The sequence below is a fragment of the Panthera onca genome, chromosome B3 (assembly GCF_046562875.1).
Source record: "Panthera onca isolate mPanOnc1 chromosome B3, mPanOnc1 haplotype 2, whole genome shotgun sequence".
NCBI lineage: Eukaryota > Metazoa > Chordata > Mammalia > Carnivora > Felidae > Panthera > Panthera onca.
This window is the reverse complement of record NC_138344.1, coordinates 19,789,400-19,810,370: the sequence shown is the minus strand read 5'-3', so window position 1 is coordinate 19,810,370 and position 20,971 is coordinate 19,789,400. Positions and strand designations below refer to the sequence as shown.

At 39.3% G+C, this 20,971-nt stretch overlaps 1 protein-coding gene across 1 annotated transcript in view; it reads left to right on the top strand.

Annotated features, from left to right (window-relative positions):
- Positions 1 to 20,971, top strand: part of TARS3 (threonyl-tRNA synthetase 3) — a 69,325-nt gene that overhangs the window by 35,073 nt on the left and 13,281 nt on the right. Inside the window, exons 11-15 of the mRNA XM_060617836.3 lie at positions 6,773 to 6,939; positions 7,806 to 7,968; positions 14,323 to 14,460; positions 17,943 to 18,020; positions 18,105 to 18,205. Of these exons, the coding sequence (XP_060473819.2) occupies positions 6,773 to 6,939; positions 7,806 to 7,968; positions 14,323 to 14,460; positions 17,943 to 18,020; positions 18,105 to 18,205 (647 nt within the window). The remainder of the gene's footprint in view (positions 1 to 6,772; positions 6,940 to 7,805; positions 7,969 to 14,322; positions 14,461 to 17,942; positions 18,021 to 18,104; positions 18,206 to 20,971) is intronic.

Here is a 20,971-nt window from a genome sequence, read left to right as displayed (position 1 = left end):
GAGAGTCCTGACAGTGCACTCAAAGGATTTAACTCTAGGGAATCTAGAGAAGAAAATATTTGCAGAGGTGTGGGTCCAGTTGAGGTAACTAAGAAGGTAATGTAGAGTACCCAGGGATTACCAACATCAGGCTCCCTTACCTTCCACCCCTAGGCCCAAACAGGTGAGGAGAAAGTGTTCCAGAACTTAGAGAGAGCTTGAAGTGTGAAAGAGAGGCTGTAACTGGAGATTACAGCCAGAGACAGAATAAACCCAAGGCAAAGAAGAAGTAGGAAAGGAGGGAGTAAATACCCTGACCACTCTCTTCTCCTACCCTTGGGATCCTTTTGGAACCTCTCCTTGGTCAAACCCAACTAGAACTCAAGGCAAGTAAGCCTGGTGATGGAGTCCATAGAAGTCAACTTTGGGGAACACAGAGCAGAGCAGAGAAGGGAGGCAGATATCCCAGGATGGGGTGGCTCGGGTTTGTAAATGGAGAAAAACCAACACAGCCCAATCCCTTTGCTACTGGTGTCCACTTTTGTCCTTTGCTTGCATGAAGTTATTTATTTCCTCACACAAAGTCCCATCAGCCAATGTGTCATTTACATCAGTTCAGTCTCAGCAAAAATTAAAATGTGACATTAGCCACCATCAGTGTTCTTCATGTATTCAGAGAAAAGAAATAATTCAGTGTAATAGTTCCAGCCCTAGGCTCTGTAGATGGACACAAGGCCTAAGTTAATAAATCAGAGCTTCCTTCCTCCACCACCCATTCCATATTCTCCTTGTCCCGCCAATATCTCAGATGGACAGAGCATTTCATTTGGTGAATGCATTAGTTTCACAGAGTGCCTAACAAAGCACTGTAACAGAGTGGCTTAAAACAACAGACATGTATTGTCTTGCAGTTCTGGAGGCCAGACGTGTAAATTAAGGCATTGGTGAGCTATGCTCCCTCTGGAACCTGTGGGTGAGTCCTTCTTCCACTCTTCCCAGCTAGCAGTGGTTTGTCAACCATTGCTGGTGATGCTCAGCTTGTTGATGCCTCCACCCCAGCCCTCACATGGCCTTCTCCCTGTGTGGCTTTGCATCATCTTCCTTCTATATGTGTCTGTTTCTGTCCAAATTCCCCCCTTTTATAAGAACACCAGTCATATTGGATTAGAGCCCACTCTAATGACCAAATCTTAAGATGATCACCTCTGTAAAGGCCCCGTTTCCCCAAAAGTCCGCATTCTGGTGTCCTGGGGTTAGGACTTCAGTGTGCCTTTCTTGAGGGACACCATTCAACCCATAACAGTGGATGACCCAAATTGTCTTCCCACAGGATCCAAGCTCTTCATGATCCTCTCTTATTTAGGTTACCAGGGTTTCCCCACTGACTATCACTGTTAGATGTGGAAATGCTTAAGGCTCCTCACTGATTGCAGACACAGCCCTTATTCCGTTGTTTAACAGTAGCACAATCCTCCTCAATAATTTGAGTCAGTCATCCTGGCCAGAAGAGCAAGTCATTCTTTGCCTTTTGGTTAACTAGCATAGGGGACCCCAAATGGGCCAGGGGCAGTTGCAAATCCCAACAGAAGTATGTCTGGGATTTTTGGTGAAAGCATTCTTTCCTTGGGAACTAAGGTACCTTACTGAGAGATTCCAAAACTTTATGGATAAAGAAAAGATCCTACGTCTCCTGAGAGAGAAAGCCATAGACATAGGACTAGGTATCAGAATGGAATGACATTTTCAATGGAACACTAAAAAACAGAAGACAAAACAATGCCTTAAAAATATTAAGCCTAAATGGGGCTCCTGGGTGGCTCAGTCAATTAAATGTCTGATTCTTGATTTCAGCTCCGGTCATGATCTCATGGTTTGTGGGATCAAGCCCCTCATCAGACTCCATGCTGGCAATGCAGAGGTTCTTGGGGTTCTCACTCTCTTCCTGTCTCTCCCCTGCTCTCTTTCTCAAAATAAACAAACTTAAAAAAAAAAGTGAAACCTAGAAATCTATACCCAGCTAAAGCAGACTTGCTTCTGGGATTCTCCCATTCAGTTTTCAGCTTCCCCAGGTCTGCCAAGGCAATTGTTCATCTACTTTACAGATTCTTAACTATATAGCTTTCATCTCTCCTCCTTTCCCCTTGACCTTGTAGATTTTTGCTTTTATAAAAATTCTGTTATTTTAGTGTGGCTTGGGGAAGGAGTCATTTAAGTGGAATTTCTGTAGTTTTTATGATGAAAATTGCTGGGAAGCATTGCTCTGTGGCCCTGATATTTAGGTGCTTTCAGGTAGCCAGATCACCAGGTGCAGGTAGAGATTCAGTACCTTCAATGGCCTGAAACTAGTATTTCAGGATGAAATATGATTTTTTTAAATCAAAACTTTATTTTTACAACAGCTTTAGGTTTGCAGCAAAATTGAGAGGGAGGTACAGATTTCACATATACTTCTGGCCCCTACACATGCATAGTGTGCCCCATCACAACAGCCCCCCCACCCCCCAGAGTGATGTATTTGTTACATCGATGAGCCAATATTGACACATCACAGTCACCCAAAGTCCCTCATTTACATTAGGGTTCTCTCTTGGTGATATATATTCTATGGGTTGGGCAAATGTATAATGACATGTGTTCAGCATTATGATATCATACAGGATTATTTCCATTGCCTTAAAAATATTCTTTACATAAGGAATTAATTTTAAAATTAGGACTGTTTTGTTAACATGGAAATATACTAAAATTTGATTCCTTAGTTCCAAACTAAAAGTTTTCTTCACTTCCTTTTCCCACTTTATGTCAGACAAATGTACCAATGTTTCACTTATTAAGTGGCCTCCCTTGATATAACATATTTAAGCTTCTCTGAAAGCTCAAAAAGGGTCAAATGATTATAGTATTTTCATCATCACATCATTCCTTGCTCCATTTCCCACCCCACCCTCCCCCACCATCCGTGTCTCTTTTATGTTAGGGAGATAATTTCCAGTGTGCCATTTTATGTGCTCTGTCGTGACATGTGTTACAATTTTGACTGAAAAACTCAATGTGGAACAAACAAAGTGGACATAGAGACGCTTTAGATAGCAACTTCTACCTCTCCTATGCAGGCCCTCATTAAACTCTAATAATGGAATTGTATCTTTTTTCATCTGTCCCCCACCAGAGGACAATGGTGAACTGTCCCTACGGATGGCACAGATAGGATTGTTTTGCTCACTCTTGCTACCCTGGCAACAATGCCAGACCACAGTGGGAACTCAATCAGTGAATAAGCTGCTATTTGAGACTTTGTCTTTGAGTAGTATAGTTGACACACAATGTGACATTAGTTTCAGGTGTACTACATAGTGATTGCACAAGTTTAGACTTCATGCTAAGCTCACCACAAGGGTGGCTGCCATCTAGCCAATACATTGTTATTACAATATCATTGACTATATTCCTTAATGGTGCATCTTATTCCTATGACTTATTCATTCCACAACTTGAAGCCTGTATCTCTCATTCCCCTTCATCCATTTTGCTGTTTGTGAGATTTTTATACAGGCATTCTGAACAGCGCAAGTGTGTCTCTTTGGCCAGCATTCTGATTGCCTGGTCAGGACCTGGGGGAGGCAGGGTGCCATCACTGGCCATGAGCTACTCTCCCTATAGTGAGGAGGCCACATTCAGTTACTGCTTTCTCACAGATAATGGAAGTTTCCCTTAGAGGCCTGAAGTAAGTCAAAGACATGAAACATTTTTAAGCTGGAAGAAATCATGATCTACATTGGCTACATAAAGCAGCAGCTGAGTATAGGGCTTCCTTCTTTTTTTAAAATTATTTATTTATTTTTAATTTTATTTTTTATTTTTCAAAAGTTACATCCAAATTAGTTAGCATATAGTGCAACAATTATTTCAGAGTACATTCCTTAGTGCCCCTTACCCATTTAGCCCTTCCCCCCTCCCACAACCCCTCCAGTAACCCTCAGTTTGTTCTCCATATTTATGAGTCTCTTCTGTTTTGTCCCCCTCCCTTCTTTTATATTATTTTTGTTTCCCTTCCCTTATGTTCATCTGTTTTGTTTCTTAAAGTCCTCATATGAGTGAGGTCATATGATTTTTGTCTTTCTCTGACTAATTTCACTTAGCATTATACCGTCCAGTTCCATCCACACAGTTGCAAATAGCAAGATTTCATTCTTTTTGATTGCTGAGTAATACTCCATTGTATATATATGCCACATCTTCTTTATCCATTCATCCATTGATGGACATTTGGGCTCTTTCCATACTTTGGCTATTGTTGATAGTGCTGCTATAAACATGGGGGTGCATGTGTCCTTTTGAAACACCTGTATGCTGTGGATAAATGCCTGGTAGTATAATTGCTGGGTCGTAGGGTAGTTCTATTTTTAGTTTTTTGAGGAACTCCATACTTTTTTCCAGAGTGGTTGCACCAGCTTGCATTTCCATGGATGAAATATGATTTTTAATCTTCAGAATAAGCGATCAGGGTTTCTTCAGGAGACCAGACTGAGCTGTAGACTTCTCAACCAGCATGGCTGTATTCTTTGCCAGCACTTGATATTCTTTACTCTTTAGAGAAATAAATTGATGAAATGGTATGAGATATATTTTTCCCCAACTTTTTCTTTTGAAAAATTCAAATCTACAGAAAGTTAAAGTGCAGTACACTGAACATCCATGTATCTTTCATCTAGATTCATCAATTTTTAACATTTTGCCAGTTTGCTTTATCTTTCTCTTACATGTATGCATGTGTGTATAAGAAAGACAAAACAATACATATATTACATGTGTATGTTATAATATATAGAGATGAGGCATGTAGATGGTAGTAATAATTGGTTTTTGCTAAACTAAGTAAGCAGTAGACATAATGACATTCCCTTCATAGGACATAGTTAAAAAATTTTTTTTTAAATGTTTACTTATTATTGAGAGACAGAGACAGAGCATGAGCGTGGGAGGGGCAGAGAGAGGAGGAGACACAGAATCCGAAGCAGGCTCCAGGCTCTGAGCTGTCAGCACAGAGCCCAACGCAGGGCTCAAACTCACAAACTGCGAGATCATGACCTAAGCCGAAGTTGGACTCTTAACCAACTGAGCCACCCAGGCACCCCTAAGACATACTTTAAAATCATTCCCAAATACATGAATTGTGAACATGAGTAGCAATTGTACCCAGAGTGGTTTAAAAGTTGATTGATCATCATCTCTGAGCCAAGCTTTAAACCAGTCTCTAGTAAAAACAAATAAGCAAACACACCAACAGTTCTTCAATTTTGGGGACCTTGTTTAATCTGAATATATAGAGGTATCTGACATAGCCACAAAATAATTAGTGCTATTTGTTATAACCTATACTTTTGTTAAAACTTTCTCATTTAGTAAAAATGAAGGCTAGGTAAAGCAGCTTACTGAATGGCTGACACCCAGCTATCCACGAGTGGCTGAAAAGATGCTCTGCCAAAGAGTAACAAATAGCATCCTTTTAAGTGTTAGTAATTTTAAAATGTCATGTTTTAGACTTTTTTAATTGTGAAAAATATTTTTTTTTACTTCATTAAAATATGGTGGTCTAGATTTGTACCAGGTATTTCTTAAGTGATTAACAGATGGTAAGAACCTAGGAAACCAGCAACAAAGGTCATCTGATTGCTATCCGGAGGAAAAAAAAAATTAAAATAAGTACTTCAGCTGACTCTCTTTTCCTGTCCTCAGTGATTGAAGTAGGGAAGCCATTTACAGGGAGGGAGGGAGAAAAGCCAGTTCATGACTTTATAGATTTCAACCACTTCATGTGATAAAAATTAAAATTCTCAGCTTCATTTCTATTTAAAACTAAATAGATCAGAGGCACCTGTGTGACTCAGTCAGTTAAGCATCCAATCTGAATTTCAGCTCAGGTTATGATCTCAGTTTGTGGGATCAAGCCCTGTGTTGGGCTCTGCCCTGACAGCCTGGAACCTGCTTGGGATTCTCTCTCTCTCTGCTCCTCCCCTGCTCATTCTCTCTCTCTCTCTCAAAATAAGTAAATAAACTTTAAAAAATAATGATAAAACTAAATAGATCAAAAGTAAATTTTCATGCAATGTAGCATTCAGGCTTATTGAGTTATGAAATTATTTTACCTCTTCAGTATAGAAAAAATCCTGCTGTTTATCTAGAATGTAGCAGGATTTGGGAGTTTGTAGTTATAGAAAGCTTATATATACATAATAATATAATATATAATAGTATATAATACATATAATAGATGTTATATGTAATTATATATAATTTCAATTACTAATTTTCAAAGAATTAAAACATGGACTATATGCAGTTTTATAATATAAAATAAAGATACTTAATATGAAAATTATACTGAGAGTACATTAATCTAACCTTCATGACCCAGAGAGTACGACACCTAAAACTGAGGGCACCTTAACCAGGAATTAATATAAGATGCAATCCCAGGGGTGCCTGGGTGGCTCAGTCAGTTGAGCATCTGGCTTTGGCTCAGGTCGTGATCTCATGGTTCGTGAGTTCGAGCCCCACTCGGGCTCTGTGCTGACAGCTGGGAGCCTGGAGCCTGCTTTGGATTCTGTATCTCCCTCTCTCTCTTTGCCCTCCCCAGCTTGCACTCTGCCTCTCCCTCTCTCAAAAATAAATAATAAACATTAAAAAAAAAAGGATGTAATCCTAAGTTAAAAATATTTGCATCTAGTGTTACTTCGCGTGGAATTGTGATCTGTTGTGCCACATTTTAACATTCAACGCATTTATCTTAAAGGAGGAATATCACCAACGTAACTTCACAGAGGTGCTCTCTCCCAACATGTACAACAGCAGGCTCTGGGAAACCTCAGGCCACTGGCAGCATTACAGTGAGAACATGTTTACCTTTGATATTGAAAAGGACACTTTTGCCCTTAAGCCCATGAACTGTCCAGGGCATTGGTGAGTATTAAAAGTGAAGCAAATCTGGGGCGCCTGGGTGGCTTAGTCGGTTAAGCATCTGACTTCGGCTCAGGTCATGATCTCACAGTTCATGGGTTCGAGTTCCGCATCAGGCTCTGTGCTCACAGCTCAGAGCCTGGAGCCTGCTTTGGATTCTGTGTCTCCGTCTCTCTCTCTCTGCCCCTCCCCTGCTCGCACTCTGTCTCTCTCTGTCTCTCAAAAATAAATAAAAATGTTGAAAAAACAATTAGGTTCAGTGCCAAAATAATGGCACATTCCAGGTGTTCTTGGAGCCTGAGGGCAGACTGCCCAGCCCTGCCTACGGAGGTGTCCGAGAGGGCTTCACTTAAGAAGTAGACTTTGAGGGGGCGCCTGGGTGGCTCAGTCGGTTGAACATCCCACTTTGGCTCTCATGTTTTGTGAGAGGTCATGCTCTCATGTTTTGTGAGTTTGAGCCCTGCATTGGGCTCCACACTCACAGTGCGGAGCTTGCTTGGGATTCTCTCTCTCCCTCTCTCTCTGCCCCTTCCCCACTCACTCTCTTTGTCTTTCTCCACATGAATAAACTTACACACAAAAAAGTAGACTTTGAAGTAAATTGTACACAGTAAGTGGAAATTCATTGGGTGAATAAGAATATGGAACAGAATTTCTGGAAGAGAGGACGGACAGGGTCCTTTCTCAGAGTACTGCAGTAATATAAATTCAAGGTTCAATAATTCCTAGAATTTGTTTTTAAGCTGGTGATCTAAGAACCAGAATAAGGTGTTTACAAGTCTTGAGGCTTCATTGTAACTTATTATTTAGATAATTACTTAATCTTTGCTGTGCTAAGTACAAGCTATGTGTCGTTGCATCTTTTCTAGTTTAATGTTTGCCCATCGTCCACGATCATGGAGGGAAATGCCTATAAGATTTGCTGATTTTGGAGTTCTTCATAGGAATGAATTGTCGGGAACTTTAAGTGGCTTGACTCGAGTTAGACGCTTCCAGCAGGATGATGCCCACATCTTCTGCACAGTAGAGCAGGTAAACAGTAATACAGGATGAAGCATGGTTGGCATAAATTCAGTGTGTTGCCTTGGACACATCTCTTAGTTTCAGAGTTGCTGTAAAATAAGATCTTTGGTCTTGTCTCTGAAGTGTCCTTCAGATCTAACATTTTGTGATCCTCTAATTTGGGTAACAGATCAGTAATCTCTAGTCATGAAATGTATTATTTTTTTCTTTAAAGTTTCCTCCAGTTTTATTAACTTAAATACACTAAGTGAAATATTTTAAGGGATTTGGTAGAATTTTGTGGTTTTTTGTTTGTTTTTCAACATTGTGTAGAAGTGAGAGTTTACTTTTTCAGGTTTTCAGGTCACTTCAAATAAAAATTGTCATGAAAAAGGCCACTATCAAATGATTTGACTTAATTGACATTCATAGAACACTTCAACCAATAACAGCAGAGTATACATTCTTTGAAAGTGCACACAAATTACCAAGATAGACCATATTCTGGGACTTAATAAATTCTCAACAAATTTAAAGGGATTCAATTCACACAAAATATGTTCTCTGGTCACGGGAGAATTAAAGTAGACATCAGTAACAGAGAGCTATCTGGAAAATCCTCAAATATTTAGAAAGTAAATAACACACTTCTAAATAATACATGGATCAAAGAAGAGATCAAAGAGGAAATTAGAAAGTATTATATATCAAATGAAATGAAATACAATACATCAAAATTTATGGGATGCCATTAAAATGATACTTGGAGGGACATTTGTAGCACTAAATGTCTATATCAGAAATGTGTATATCAATGACATCAGCTTCCACTTAATAAACTAAAAAAAAAAAAAAAAAACAAAAAATCCCAAATTACATCAGAAGTAAATATTAGAAAATAACACAGAAATCAGTGAAGTATAAAAAAAGAAAAACAATGAAAATATCAGTAAAAACCAAAGTCTATTTCTCAGAGAAGATCAATAAAATTTATAAACTTTTAGACTGATCAGAAGAAAAAGAGAAGGTACAAATTAAAAATACTAGAAATGAGAGACATGGCATTATTTCAGGTTCTATAGATAGTAAAAGAATACCAAGTCAATATTATGAACAATTTTATACCAGTAAATTTGACAACTTAGATAAAATGGACAAATTTCCTTGAAAGACAAACTACCAAACTTCATTCAAGAAGTAGATAATCTGACTAGCCCTGTGTCTATTAAAGAAGTTGAATTGGAACTGAACAGCCTTTGCACAAAGAAAACTTCAAGCCATTATGGAATCACTGGTGAATTCTACCAAGCACTGGAAGAAAAAATAATACCTATTCTTCACATTCTTGCTGGACGTTAACAAAGACCTCCCACATACCTTATAGTATCAGTGGAGTATCATGTGGGCATAGACTTCCACCCTCATCTGGCAGTAACAAGGTGCCTCCCTGCTTGAGTGGTGTCAGGGAAGGTCTAGTGGAAAGATAGGACTTTTACTACCACCCCACAGTAATGAGGCCACGAACTCAATGTGGTCAGTAATGGCCACAGTAACAAGATACTCCTCCCTGACAAGGTGTTATCAGAGGAAACCTAGTGGAGTACCAGAAATCCTACTGTCACCAGCAGTCATGGCCCCCCAGTGGGAAACCTAGACCATCTATTCCCACTTTGCAGTAACCAGGAAGTATTTCATCCTCTAGTTGGAGTGAAGTCTGTGGAAGCCAGCTAAAACAGAAGGTTTAAATAAAATTAAAGGTCTTATACTGCCCAAACTTTAAATTTTATAAATCAAAAGTCAAACATCATGCCAAGAACTAGGAAAATCTCAACTTAATGAAAATGGACAATCTATGAACACTAATGTGGAGATGACAAGGATATTAGCATTATCTTACTAAAATATCTCATTTAAAGGAGCCATCATAAGAATGCCTTAGCAAGCAATTACAGACACACTTGAAACAAATGAAAAAAAAAGTTTCAAAAAAGAAATAGAAAATCTCAGGAAAGAAATAAGAGATCTAAAGAAGAACCAAATGGAAATCTTAGAAGTGAAAAATATAATAACTGAAATAAAATAGTAGATGGATTCATGAGCAGAATAGAGGGGACAGAGAAAAAAAAATCCGTGAACTTGAAGACAATCATGGAAATTACCTAGTTTGAACAACAAAGAGAAGAGGCTGAAATAAAAATGGACAAAATTTCAGAGACTGGTGGAACTAAAACAAAATGCCTAATATTTATGTTACCAGAGTTCTGGAAGAAGAGGGGAATAAGGATGTAGGTGAAATGTACTCAAAGACATAATGGCTGAAACTTCCAACTTTGGCAAAAGACATAAGCCTACAGATTCAGGAAGCTGAGAAAACTCCCAAAAGGATAAACCCAAAGAAATCCACACCAGGGCACATCATAGCCAAATTTCTGAAAACTAATGATAAAGAAAATGTTTGAAAGCAATGGGAGAGAGATCAACATTATCTTTAAGAAAAATTTTTTTTGCACAAGAGGAAATTTTTTATCAAAAACCATGGATGTTAGAAGGAAGTGAACAACACTTTTTAAATGCTGAAAGAACTGTCAACCCAGAATTCTGTATCCATAAAAAATATCCTTCAGGAATGAAGGGGAAATCAAAACCTACCTTAAAATAATGGCTCCAGGAAGTACTCTAAGAAAGATAAATATATTTCCCTTTGCCTTTTGAGGTTTCTAAATTATGCTTGATGGTTGAAGCAAAGATTATAACACTGTCTGATATGGTTCTCAGCATATATATGAAGAAACATCTAAGAAAATTATACTATAAATGGAGTAAAGGGATGTAAGATTTCTGTACTTGAAGTGATAAAATGATGACATCAGTAAACTGTTATGTAATATCTAGAGAAACCACTGGGGGAAAAATATACACAGATAGATATATGCTAAAAATAGATAAATAAAAATGGAATTCTAAAAAATACTAAATTAGATGATAGAAAGGCAGGAAAAAGAAAAGAAAAATGAATAATAAGACAGTACAAGAAGGAAACAATATAAACAACAAAAAAGACAAACTTAAGTCCTAACATATTATATTAAATGTAGATGGTTAAAATAATCTATTAAAATGGAAATATAATTTCAAAATTTGTGGGGCACAGCAAAAGCAGTACTAAAAAGTTAATAGCATTAAATACATGTATTATAAAAGAAGAAAAGTCTCAAATCAATATCTAGACTCCCACTGCAAGACCTAGAAAAAAGGAAGGGCAAAATAAACCCAAAATAATAAGAAGGAAGAAATCAATAAAGACAAGAGCAGAAATCAATGAAATTGAAAACAGAAAAACAATGGAAAAATTAATGAGTTAAAAACTTTTTTTTAAAAGATTAACAAAATTGGCAAACTTCCTTCAAGACAAAGAGAGAAAAAAACTGGGAAGACAGAAATTACGAGCATCAGGAATCAATAGGGGATATCACTAAAGACCTTGAAGACATCAAAAGCATAATAAATGAATGTAATAAACTACTCTACATAAATCAGCTCGACAACATAGTTCAAATGAGCTTACTGCTTAAAAAGTACCAACTACCATAAAATCACCTGATAGAAATAGATCATTTGAAAAGCTTTGTCACTATTAAAGAAATTGAATTTATAATTTTAAAACTTCCCCAAAAGAAATCTCTAGGCTCAGATTTTTTCACTGAATGCTATTGAACATTTAAAGAAGAATTAGTACCAATTCTGTATACTCTGTTCTGAAATAGAAGAGAAAATACTTCCTGGTTAATTTTATGAAGCTACTTTTAACCAATACCAAAACCAGACAAAACTACAGACCAGTATCCCACATGGATACAGATGTAAAAGCCCTTAACATAATATTAGCAAATAGAATTCAACAATATATAAAAATAATTCCACATCATGAGCAGTTGAGGTTTAGCCTCCAGGGATGTGAGGCTGATTCAGTGTCACAACACCTGTCAATGTAATCCACCATATGACAGGCCTATTCATAGGAATGTAAAATGGTACAATCACTTTCAAAAACAGTTCACTGGGGCGCCTGGGTGGCGCAGTCGGTTAAGCGTCCGACTTCAGCCAGGTCACGATCTCACGGTCCGTGAGTTCGAGCCCCGCGTCAGGCTCTGGGCTGATGGCTCAGAGCCTGGAGCCTGTTTCCGATTCTGTGTCTCCCTCTCTCTCTGTCCCTCCCCCGTTCATGCTCTGTCTCTCTCTGTCCCACAAATAAATAAAAAAACGTTGAAAAAAAAAAAAAAAAAACAAAACAAAAAACAAAAAAAAAAAAAAAACAGTTCACTAGTTTCTTAAAAAGTTATGGGGCGCCTGGGTGGCTCAGTCGGTTGAGTGTCCGACTTCAGCTCAGGTCACGATCTCACGGTCCGTGAGTTCGAGCCCCGCGTCGGGGTCTGGGCTGATGGCCCAGAGCCTGGAGCCTGCTTCCGATTCTGTGTCTCCCTCTCTCTCTGCTCCTCCCCCGTTCATGCTCTGTCTCTTTCTGTCTCAAAAATAAATAAACGTTAAAAAAAAAATTAAAAAAAAAAAAAAAGTTAAATGCACACCTCCTGTATGACCCAACCATCTCACTCCTTTTTTTTTTCCCCAAGAGAAAAAGAAAGCACACATCCCTACAAAGACTTGAGCACAAACATTTATTGTAGCTTTATCTGAAATAGCCACAATATAGGAATAACCCTAATGCCCAATAACAGGTGGAAATAAAAAGAAACTGTGGTACAATGGAAAACTACTAAACAAGAAGGAATGATGTAGGGGCACCTGGGTGACTCAGTCAGTTAAGCATCTGGCTCTTGATTTTGGCTCAGGTCATTGTCTCATTGTTCCTGAGATTCAGCCCTGCATTGGGCTCTGTGCTGACAACAGAGCCTGCTTGGGATATTCCCTCCCTCTCTCTCTCTGTCTCTCTCAAAATAAATCAATAAACTTAAAAAAAAAAAAAGGAATGATTTATTGATACTTATAACACAAGTGTATCTATCTCCAAATAATTATTCTGAGTGAAAAAAAGCCAGACAAAAATAGAGCATCTACTGCATGATTCCATGGATAAAACATCTGAAAAATTCAAACTGATCCATAGTGACAAAACGCAGATCCTTGCCTGTCTCCTCTCTCCTAAATGTGTCTGGTTTTGGGGGCAGCTATCCCGTTTGCATTTAAATGTGCCCTCCTTTCCCCACACCCTCACAGCCCCTAGCTCTGATCTCACCACACTCTCTGGGGCCTCAGTTACTTCGTAGGCTCAGCTAGCTGCCAGTTTCACCTGCATCTCAGCTGTCCCTCTGGAGCTCCAGATCTCAATCTGACAGGGCCTGGTAGACATGTCTCCCTGGCCATCACAAGCATCCTCACATTTGCCATGTGTAAAATCAGTCCCCGCTTTTGCCTTCACACCACTGCCTCACCCTTCCCTGGTCACTCATTCAGCGGATGCACCAACGTCCTGTCCACTGCCCAGGCCAGGAATCCAGGTGCCCTTTACTTTTTACTCCTCATGTCCAATTAACCATAAGCCCTATTGATAGCTCTCCCTAAATGTATTGTTAATTCCTGAATAATTTTGTTCATCCATTCCTGAATTTCCAGCACTTGGCACAAATTCCTTGCATTCCAGCTGCTTCTCTTTGGTTCAAACTACCATCATCTCCCTCCTAAATGACCCTGCCAGCTTCCCAATGTGCCTGGCTTCTAGTCTTGCCAGTCCACTTCCCATGAAAGGAACTGATGGGATTGTGTGTGTCTCTTGCTGAAGAGCCCTTCGTTGGTTTCCCATTGCTCTCAGGGTAAAAAGTGCAGACACTACCCTGACTTTGAAGATCCTTAATTTTCTCTGGTCCCTGTCTGCCCCTAGACTGATCACCTACCAACTTCCCTTCTGTGCCGCTCTTCCGTCTCATACACAACGTGGTCCCACAGCAGCTTCCTGGAGCTGCCCTGCCCTAGCCTGCCCCTCTCTCCTGTAGGCCCTCATTCTTCGCATTTCCTCTGCTCCAGAAGCTCCTCCCCTCGCTTTCCATGGAGAACTCTTACTTATCCTGTTGTCGCAGCAGCTTGGCTATCACTCCTTCTGTACAGCCACTCTTCCCCCTTTTGTGTGGCATTGCTCATGGTGAGGTAGCCTTGTCTGGACTGGGAGCTGCTGGTTGCCTGGTCACGCCTGGAGTGTGGTGGACATTTTTTGAGTATTTGAGTAAGGAATGGATGAACAACCAAAACAGTGTCATTAGCTGTGTAGTAAAAACATTCCTTATTTCTATCTGACATGGAGAATTCTTTTAAATGCCAGAAATTGATTTGATTTGGTGTTAACTAGTTAGAACATGTCATTTGCTCTCATTTCAGATTGAAGAAGAAATAAAGGGGTGTTTGCAGTTTTTGCAATCTGTTTACTCAACATTTGGCTTCTCCTTTGAATTAAATTTGTCAACAAGGCCTGAAAACTTCCTAGGAGAAGTAGAGATATGGGATGAAGCTGAAAAGGTAGGGAGAGACAAAGTGTGCCCCTTCATTTACGTGAGCATGGAAACCACCCGAGTTTCTGCAGGTACCCTGCATGAGGAGGTGACAGTGCTTTGCAACAGAAATGTTTAAATTGGAAGTTACAGGATATGAAGATTGTCCAGTTTTCTTTGTAACAGTGATAATAACAATACCTCACGTTTGCTTCAAACACTTTTTATTTGTGCTCTTTCAATGTCAGTCACTAATACCAGTTTCCCGTGTTTTTAAAGGAATCCTCTGCTTTGCAGGCACTCTTGGTGTGTGTGCAGCTTATTTTAAGCTATTGCTTGTTGGTCCATCTTAGTGTGACTCATAGATGTAGATGCACACACCCAATGCTTGAATCCCCTGCAAAGTCACAGCCTCTAGTGCCGTCCTCTGTCGAGAGGCACCCAGAGACTCACATATCACGTCTCAGCTTTGGAAAACAAAGATTAAGGAGCTCACCATGCAGCTTATTTTTTCTCACCAAACTTGAAAGGGCTATAGTGTATCTCCTGTGTCAGATTTTACTAGAAATGAATATGGTATTATGGCCAGACACCCCAGGAATGCCTAATCCCTGACCAGCCTTTTGGTCCACCTCTTCATGGAATACTCATAAATGCTTATCACACAAATCTTTAAGGAATAAGAATCAGAGGAGCACTGTATGATAGTGTAACAATTAGTTTTCTATTAGGCACTGAGGCAGGCAGAGACTGGGTAGAAGCATTTTAGGCATGAGATCTGATTAGACCCTTCTTCTCCCCACTGCCCCATGCCCATCCTAAATAGACCTTTTTCCATGTCTTTTGCATGGAGGAAGAAAGTCAAATTAGACACCCTGCCCCAGGATGCTGACTCAGTTTACCTGCCTAGCCACATGGAAGTAGGAAGAGGAAATGAGGCCACAAAGCTTGGCTCTGGACCCTTTTTTGCCTAGTTTCAGAGGTTAGCTCCATGAGTAAATTATAGAAATCTTGAAGCATTAAGGTCTGTGAAATGGTGATGATGATTATGATGATGATGATGATAATGGTGATAATACCTACTTCATAAGGTTATGATGGGCTTAAGTGAAATAATTTATATGAGAAGTTTGTCATAGTGCCAGCCACATGTAGGTGTTCAGTAAATGTTAGATGTTCGTTTTATTAATAGTAGTAGTATCATCATCATCATCACTCCATTCATGGAGTGCAGGGGGCTAAAAGGTGGATGGACCAGGTGTGGGCCTGGCACAGGGAGAATGGGTGGGCAGTTCCACCATTGTTTTGCTCTTTTAGCTGACTGATTGTTCCCTTAGGAGATGAGAATCCTTCCACTCTGGGGGAATTTCTCTCATGATGTCTACCCCTGATCTGGGAATCAGTGAGATGAATATATACTTATATATATATTCATATATATATTTGTCTTCAGAAGTCTCTAAAATGCTTTGAAAGAGACATTAGTTAAGTCAGCCCCAAGGCCAAATTGTTCCTGGGTCAGCAATTCACCATTACCTTATTTTCTGTCTCAGATTGTGTGTAGTTATGGAACGCAGCAAAGATCACTAGGGAGCTATATAGCATGACCATCAGATGAAAGCTTGCCCAAATAACCAAAATGTCAGGAGCAAAAAATATCCTAGATTTAAATGATGTGAGTCCTGCTTCCTATTAAGTTTCATCAAGAAATCTGTGACCTAAAGGAAATCAACTTTTTCTTGTGGAAATTAAAATCCAAAAGAAATGGGAATTGAATGTTCTATCTCCAAATTTTTAATTTAACCTAAATTCAGCTGTAGAGTTCCCACTCAGATAAGTCTGAAGGGAGTCTGGGCTGATGCTTCAGCAGACCTGGTCTGGCCTCTGCTACTGGAACTTATGTAAATCTACAAGCTCCGGGGAGCTAGAACCACTCCAGATCTCTCCTGCATCCCACTTTTCCAGAGTTTCCAGGGTCATTAAGATCCTTAAGAACATTACAAGCCCACATCACAGTTCCAAACAAATCAGTATGTGCAGAGCCCAGCACCATACCACAGTGTATCGGGAGCCAGAGACTTGGTTTACCTGGAAAAGGAGAATAGAGAGCCATCAAGAGAGAGAAGGAGATCTTGATTTTTCCTCTGCCAGGGTGCAGTCAGTGTCCACATATGTGAATTACAATGGTTCAGTCTCCTCTCAGACAGACACTCCCTCCCATACCTTGCATAAACAGAAAGCTTTCTTAGCCTTGGCTATTCCTGTCAGGCCTTATGATTACTGTGTCCTCAGAGGCTCACCGAGGATCAGTGCCACCTGCTTTATGCTCTTCCCCAAAACCTGGCCTTTCTTTCTCCTCCCTGGGAGCTCCCTAACTTCTCCCCATCACTTAGTTGCCTGCTGTAGCAGGGCCTCATTTTTTCTGGGAGGATATTCCAGTGTCTGTTCTCCTTTCAGAAACAGAGTAAGGCTGAGGCTGGCTTGCCAGCCTGTGAAGTGCGTCTGTGGTGGTATCCCTCTCCAGTCCAAAGTAGAATGCAAGCTGCTGTGGTAGGATCAGGCCCTTGAGGGAGCCTCCTGGGATCTCAGCCAAGACCAGCTCCTGATGCACTCTGACTGAGATCCTGGGGAAGCCTGCTGGGACCCCAGGAGTCAGCTTTGTTGATTACTCTGGCTTTAGCCCCCCAGCATCACCACTGCTTTGACTTCTCTCAGCAGCATTTTACTCCCAGATGTTACCCCCTTCATGGGCACCAATATCTCAAGGTGTTGACAGGACTTTGGGTAGTGGTTTGGTGGTATGCTGGGCAGGGACTTAGGAATGCACAGGTGCTTCTCAAGGAGGCTGGCATAGGGAATATCCAGAAGACCCAAAGACACTTTTATTAATACTTACATGTATACCCAATCACCCATAAGTACTGAGGGTCTTCACTACAAGCTACAGTGAAAGAACATATGTGTCAGGCTGAAGATCCAAGTGGGCCTCCTGCTCCCACCTCTGCATAAATCATAAAGGATGCCTGTCCCCAGCCACACATATGGAGGTAGAAGAAAAGCAAGACACCAGTGGAAGGCCCTTTCCTTTGGCCTTTTTATCCACCTAAACACAGAGCGGATGAAGGAGAAAGATTAAAGCTTTCATGCCTTTTAATGTGTGGAGGACTCACCTACAAAGAGCTGGGAAGTGTGTGGGCGGGGTGGGCTGCACTGGCAGGAGGGTGAAGTAATCCCTCCCTAAACACTTGCCTGGAACAACTTAGTACATTATCTTTTAATTTTCCCAGTTAACAGTGTGTATAAGAGCAAGTACCAACTTAATCGTCTTTATGTAGTCCTTGCTCAGTAGTTTATTGTATATAAAACATGCCCAATAAATATATGTTGAGCTAAAATAGAATATAATTAAAATTTGCAATAACTTACTTTTTTGAGCTATGTGGCCAAAAAAAATGTACAATGAAATGGAAGTTTTAAATGTTCTCTTCTTTAAAAAAAAAAAAAAAATAGCAACTCCAAAACAGCTTGGTGGAATTTGGAAAACCATGGAAGATGAACCCTGGAGATGGAGCATTTTATGGCCCTAAAGTAAGTAGACCCTATGCCTCAAAAAGAGTAAAATTTAAAGGAAAAGTAAAAGCTGTCTTTAAGTAAACACCATTTAATTTACAGATTGATATAAAAATCAAGGATGCTATTGGAAGATACCATCAATGTGCTACAATTCAGCTGGACTTCCAACTACCAATGAGATTTAATCTTACATATGTTAGGTGAGTAATTGAATATGATAAATAATGTAGTACTAATATGCTAATTATTTGTCATTTGAATATTAGCAATATAAAAATAAACATTAATATACAGGCTAGTGAATGTCTAGTAGTATATCTGCAATATACTCATTTTTTAAAATTATTTTTTAAGTTTTAAAGTCCAGTTAATTAACATAAATGTAATATTAACTTCAGGTATACAATATGGTGATTCAACACTTCCATACACCTGGTGCTCGTCACAAGTGCCCTCAATCCCCCTCACCTATTTAACCCATCCACACTCTTCCTTCTGGTAACCATCAGTTTGTTCTCTATAGTTGAGAGTATGTTTCTTGATTTGCCTCTCTCTCTTTCCCCCACCTTTGTTCATTTGTTTTGTTTTTTAAATTCTGCATATGAGTGAAATCATATGGCATTTGTCTTTCTCTGACTGACTTATTTTGCTTAGCATAATACTCTCCAGCTCCATCCATGTCATTGCAAATGGCAAGATTTCATTCTTTTTTATGGATGAATAATATTCTATTGTGTGATTTTTTTTTTTCTTTATCCATTCATTGATTGATGGACACTTGGGCTGTTTCCATAATTTGGCTATTGTAGGTAATGCTGCTGTAAATGTCAGGTTGCATGTATCCCTTTGAATTAGTTATTTTTGTCTTTTTGGGGTAAATACCTAGTAGTCTGATTGCTGGATTGTAGAGTAGTTCTATTTTTACCTTTTTGAAGAAACTCCGTACTGTTTGCCAGAGTGGCTGTACTAGTTTTCATTCCCACCAACAGTACAAGAGGGTTCCCTTTTCTCCGCATCACCAACACCAATTGTTTCCTGTGTTATTGATTTTACCCATTCTGACAGGTGTGAGGTGATATCTCATTGTAGTTTTGATTTGCATTTCCTTGATAGTAAGTGATGTTGAGCATCTTTTTATGTATCTGTTTGCCATCTGGATGTCTTCTTTTGGAAAAATGCCCATTCATGTCTTCTGCCCATTTTTAAACTGGATTATTTGGGGAGTTTTTTGTGTTGAGTTTTAGAAGTTCTTTATATATTTTGGGTACTAACCCTTTATTGGATATGTCATTTACAAATATCTTCTCTCATTCTGTAGGTTGTCTTGTAGTTTTGTTGATTGTTTCTTTCACTGTGTAGAAGCTTTTTATTTTGATGTTGTCCCAATACTTTATTTTTGCTTTCATTTCCCTTGCCACAGGAGACCTATCTAGTAAAAAGTCTAATACCAATGTCACAGAAGTTACTGACTGTGTTCCCTTCTAGGATTTTTATGGTTTCAGGTCTCACATTTAGGTTTTTAATCTGTTTTGAATTTATTTTTGTGTATAGTGTAAGAAAGCAGTCCAGTTTCACTCTTTTGCATGTAGCTGTCCAGTTTTCCCAATACCATTTGTTGAAAAGACTGTCTTTTTCCCATTGGATGTTATTTCCAGCTTTGTTGAAAATTAATTGACCATATAATTGTGGGCTCATTTCTGGGTTTTCTGTTATGTTCTGTTAATCTGTGTGTCTATTTTTGTGCCAGTACCATACTGTTTTGAATATTACAGTTTTGTGATAAAACTTAAAGTCTGGAACTGTGATGCCACTGGCTTTGCTTTTCTTTTTCAAGATTGCATTGGCTATTCAGGGTCTTTTGTGGTTCCATACAATTTTAGGATTGTTTTTCTAGCTCTGTGAAAAAGCCTGTTGGCATTTTGACAGAGAGTGCATTAAATGTGCAGACTGCTTTGGAAGAACAGTATTTGTTCTTCCAATCCATGATCGTGGAATGTCTTTGCATTTCTTTGTGTCTTCTTCAGTTTCTTTCATCAGTATTTTATAGTTTTAAGAGTACAGGTCTTTCACCTCTTTGGTTAAGTTTATTCTTAGGTATCTTATTGTTTTTGATGCAATTGTAAATGGGGCTGATACCTTAATTTCTCTTTCTGCTGCTTCATTATTGATGTATAGAAATGCAACAGATATCTGTACATTGATTTTGTATCCTGTGACTTTACTAAATATATTATCAGCTTTTACTATTAATATTATCAGTTCTAGCAGGTTTTTGGTGGTGTCTTTCAGGTCTATATATAATATGTCAACTGTAGAAATCCATTTTCCTTATTTCTTCAGTGTCTTTGACAACTGTTCAATATAGTACTGGTGGAGTAAGCCATGGTTCAAAATCAAGTTAATTTTTAAAAATTATGATTTGCAAGATTGCTTGTAAACTGATATCAGCCAGTAGTTTAGAATAAAAATAATAAGTTGACTTATAATGGAAATAGTGATCTATTATAATTTTGCTTTTTCCTACATAATGTACTTCATTTCCCTTTGGTTTGTATTATTATTTCTAATAAGTGGCACATTATAGGCTTAAAGATGATTTATGAGGAAATTGTTGTTTTACCTAGTTCAGGAAAATAACTTTTAAATATAAGATAAGGGAAGATGGCGGCGTAGGAGGACGCGGGGCTCACAGCGCGTCCTGCCGATCACTTAGATTCCACCTACACCTGCCTAAAGAACCCAGAAAACCGCCAGAGGATTAGCAGAAGGGAGTCTCCGGAGTCAAGCGCAGACTAGAGGCCCACGGAAGAGGGTAGGAAGGGCGGCGAGGCGGTGCGCGCTCCACGGACTGGCGGGAGGGAGCCGGGGCGGAGGGGCGGCTCGCCGGCCAAGCAGAGCCCCCGAGTCTGGCTGCCAAAAGCGGAGGGGCCGGACAGACTGTGTTCCGACAGCAAGCGCGACTTAGC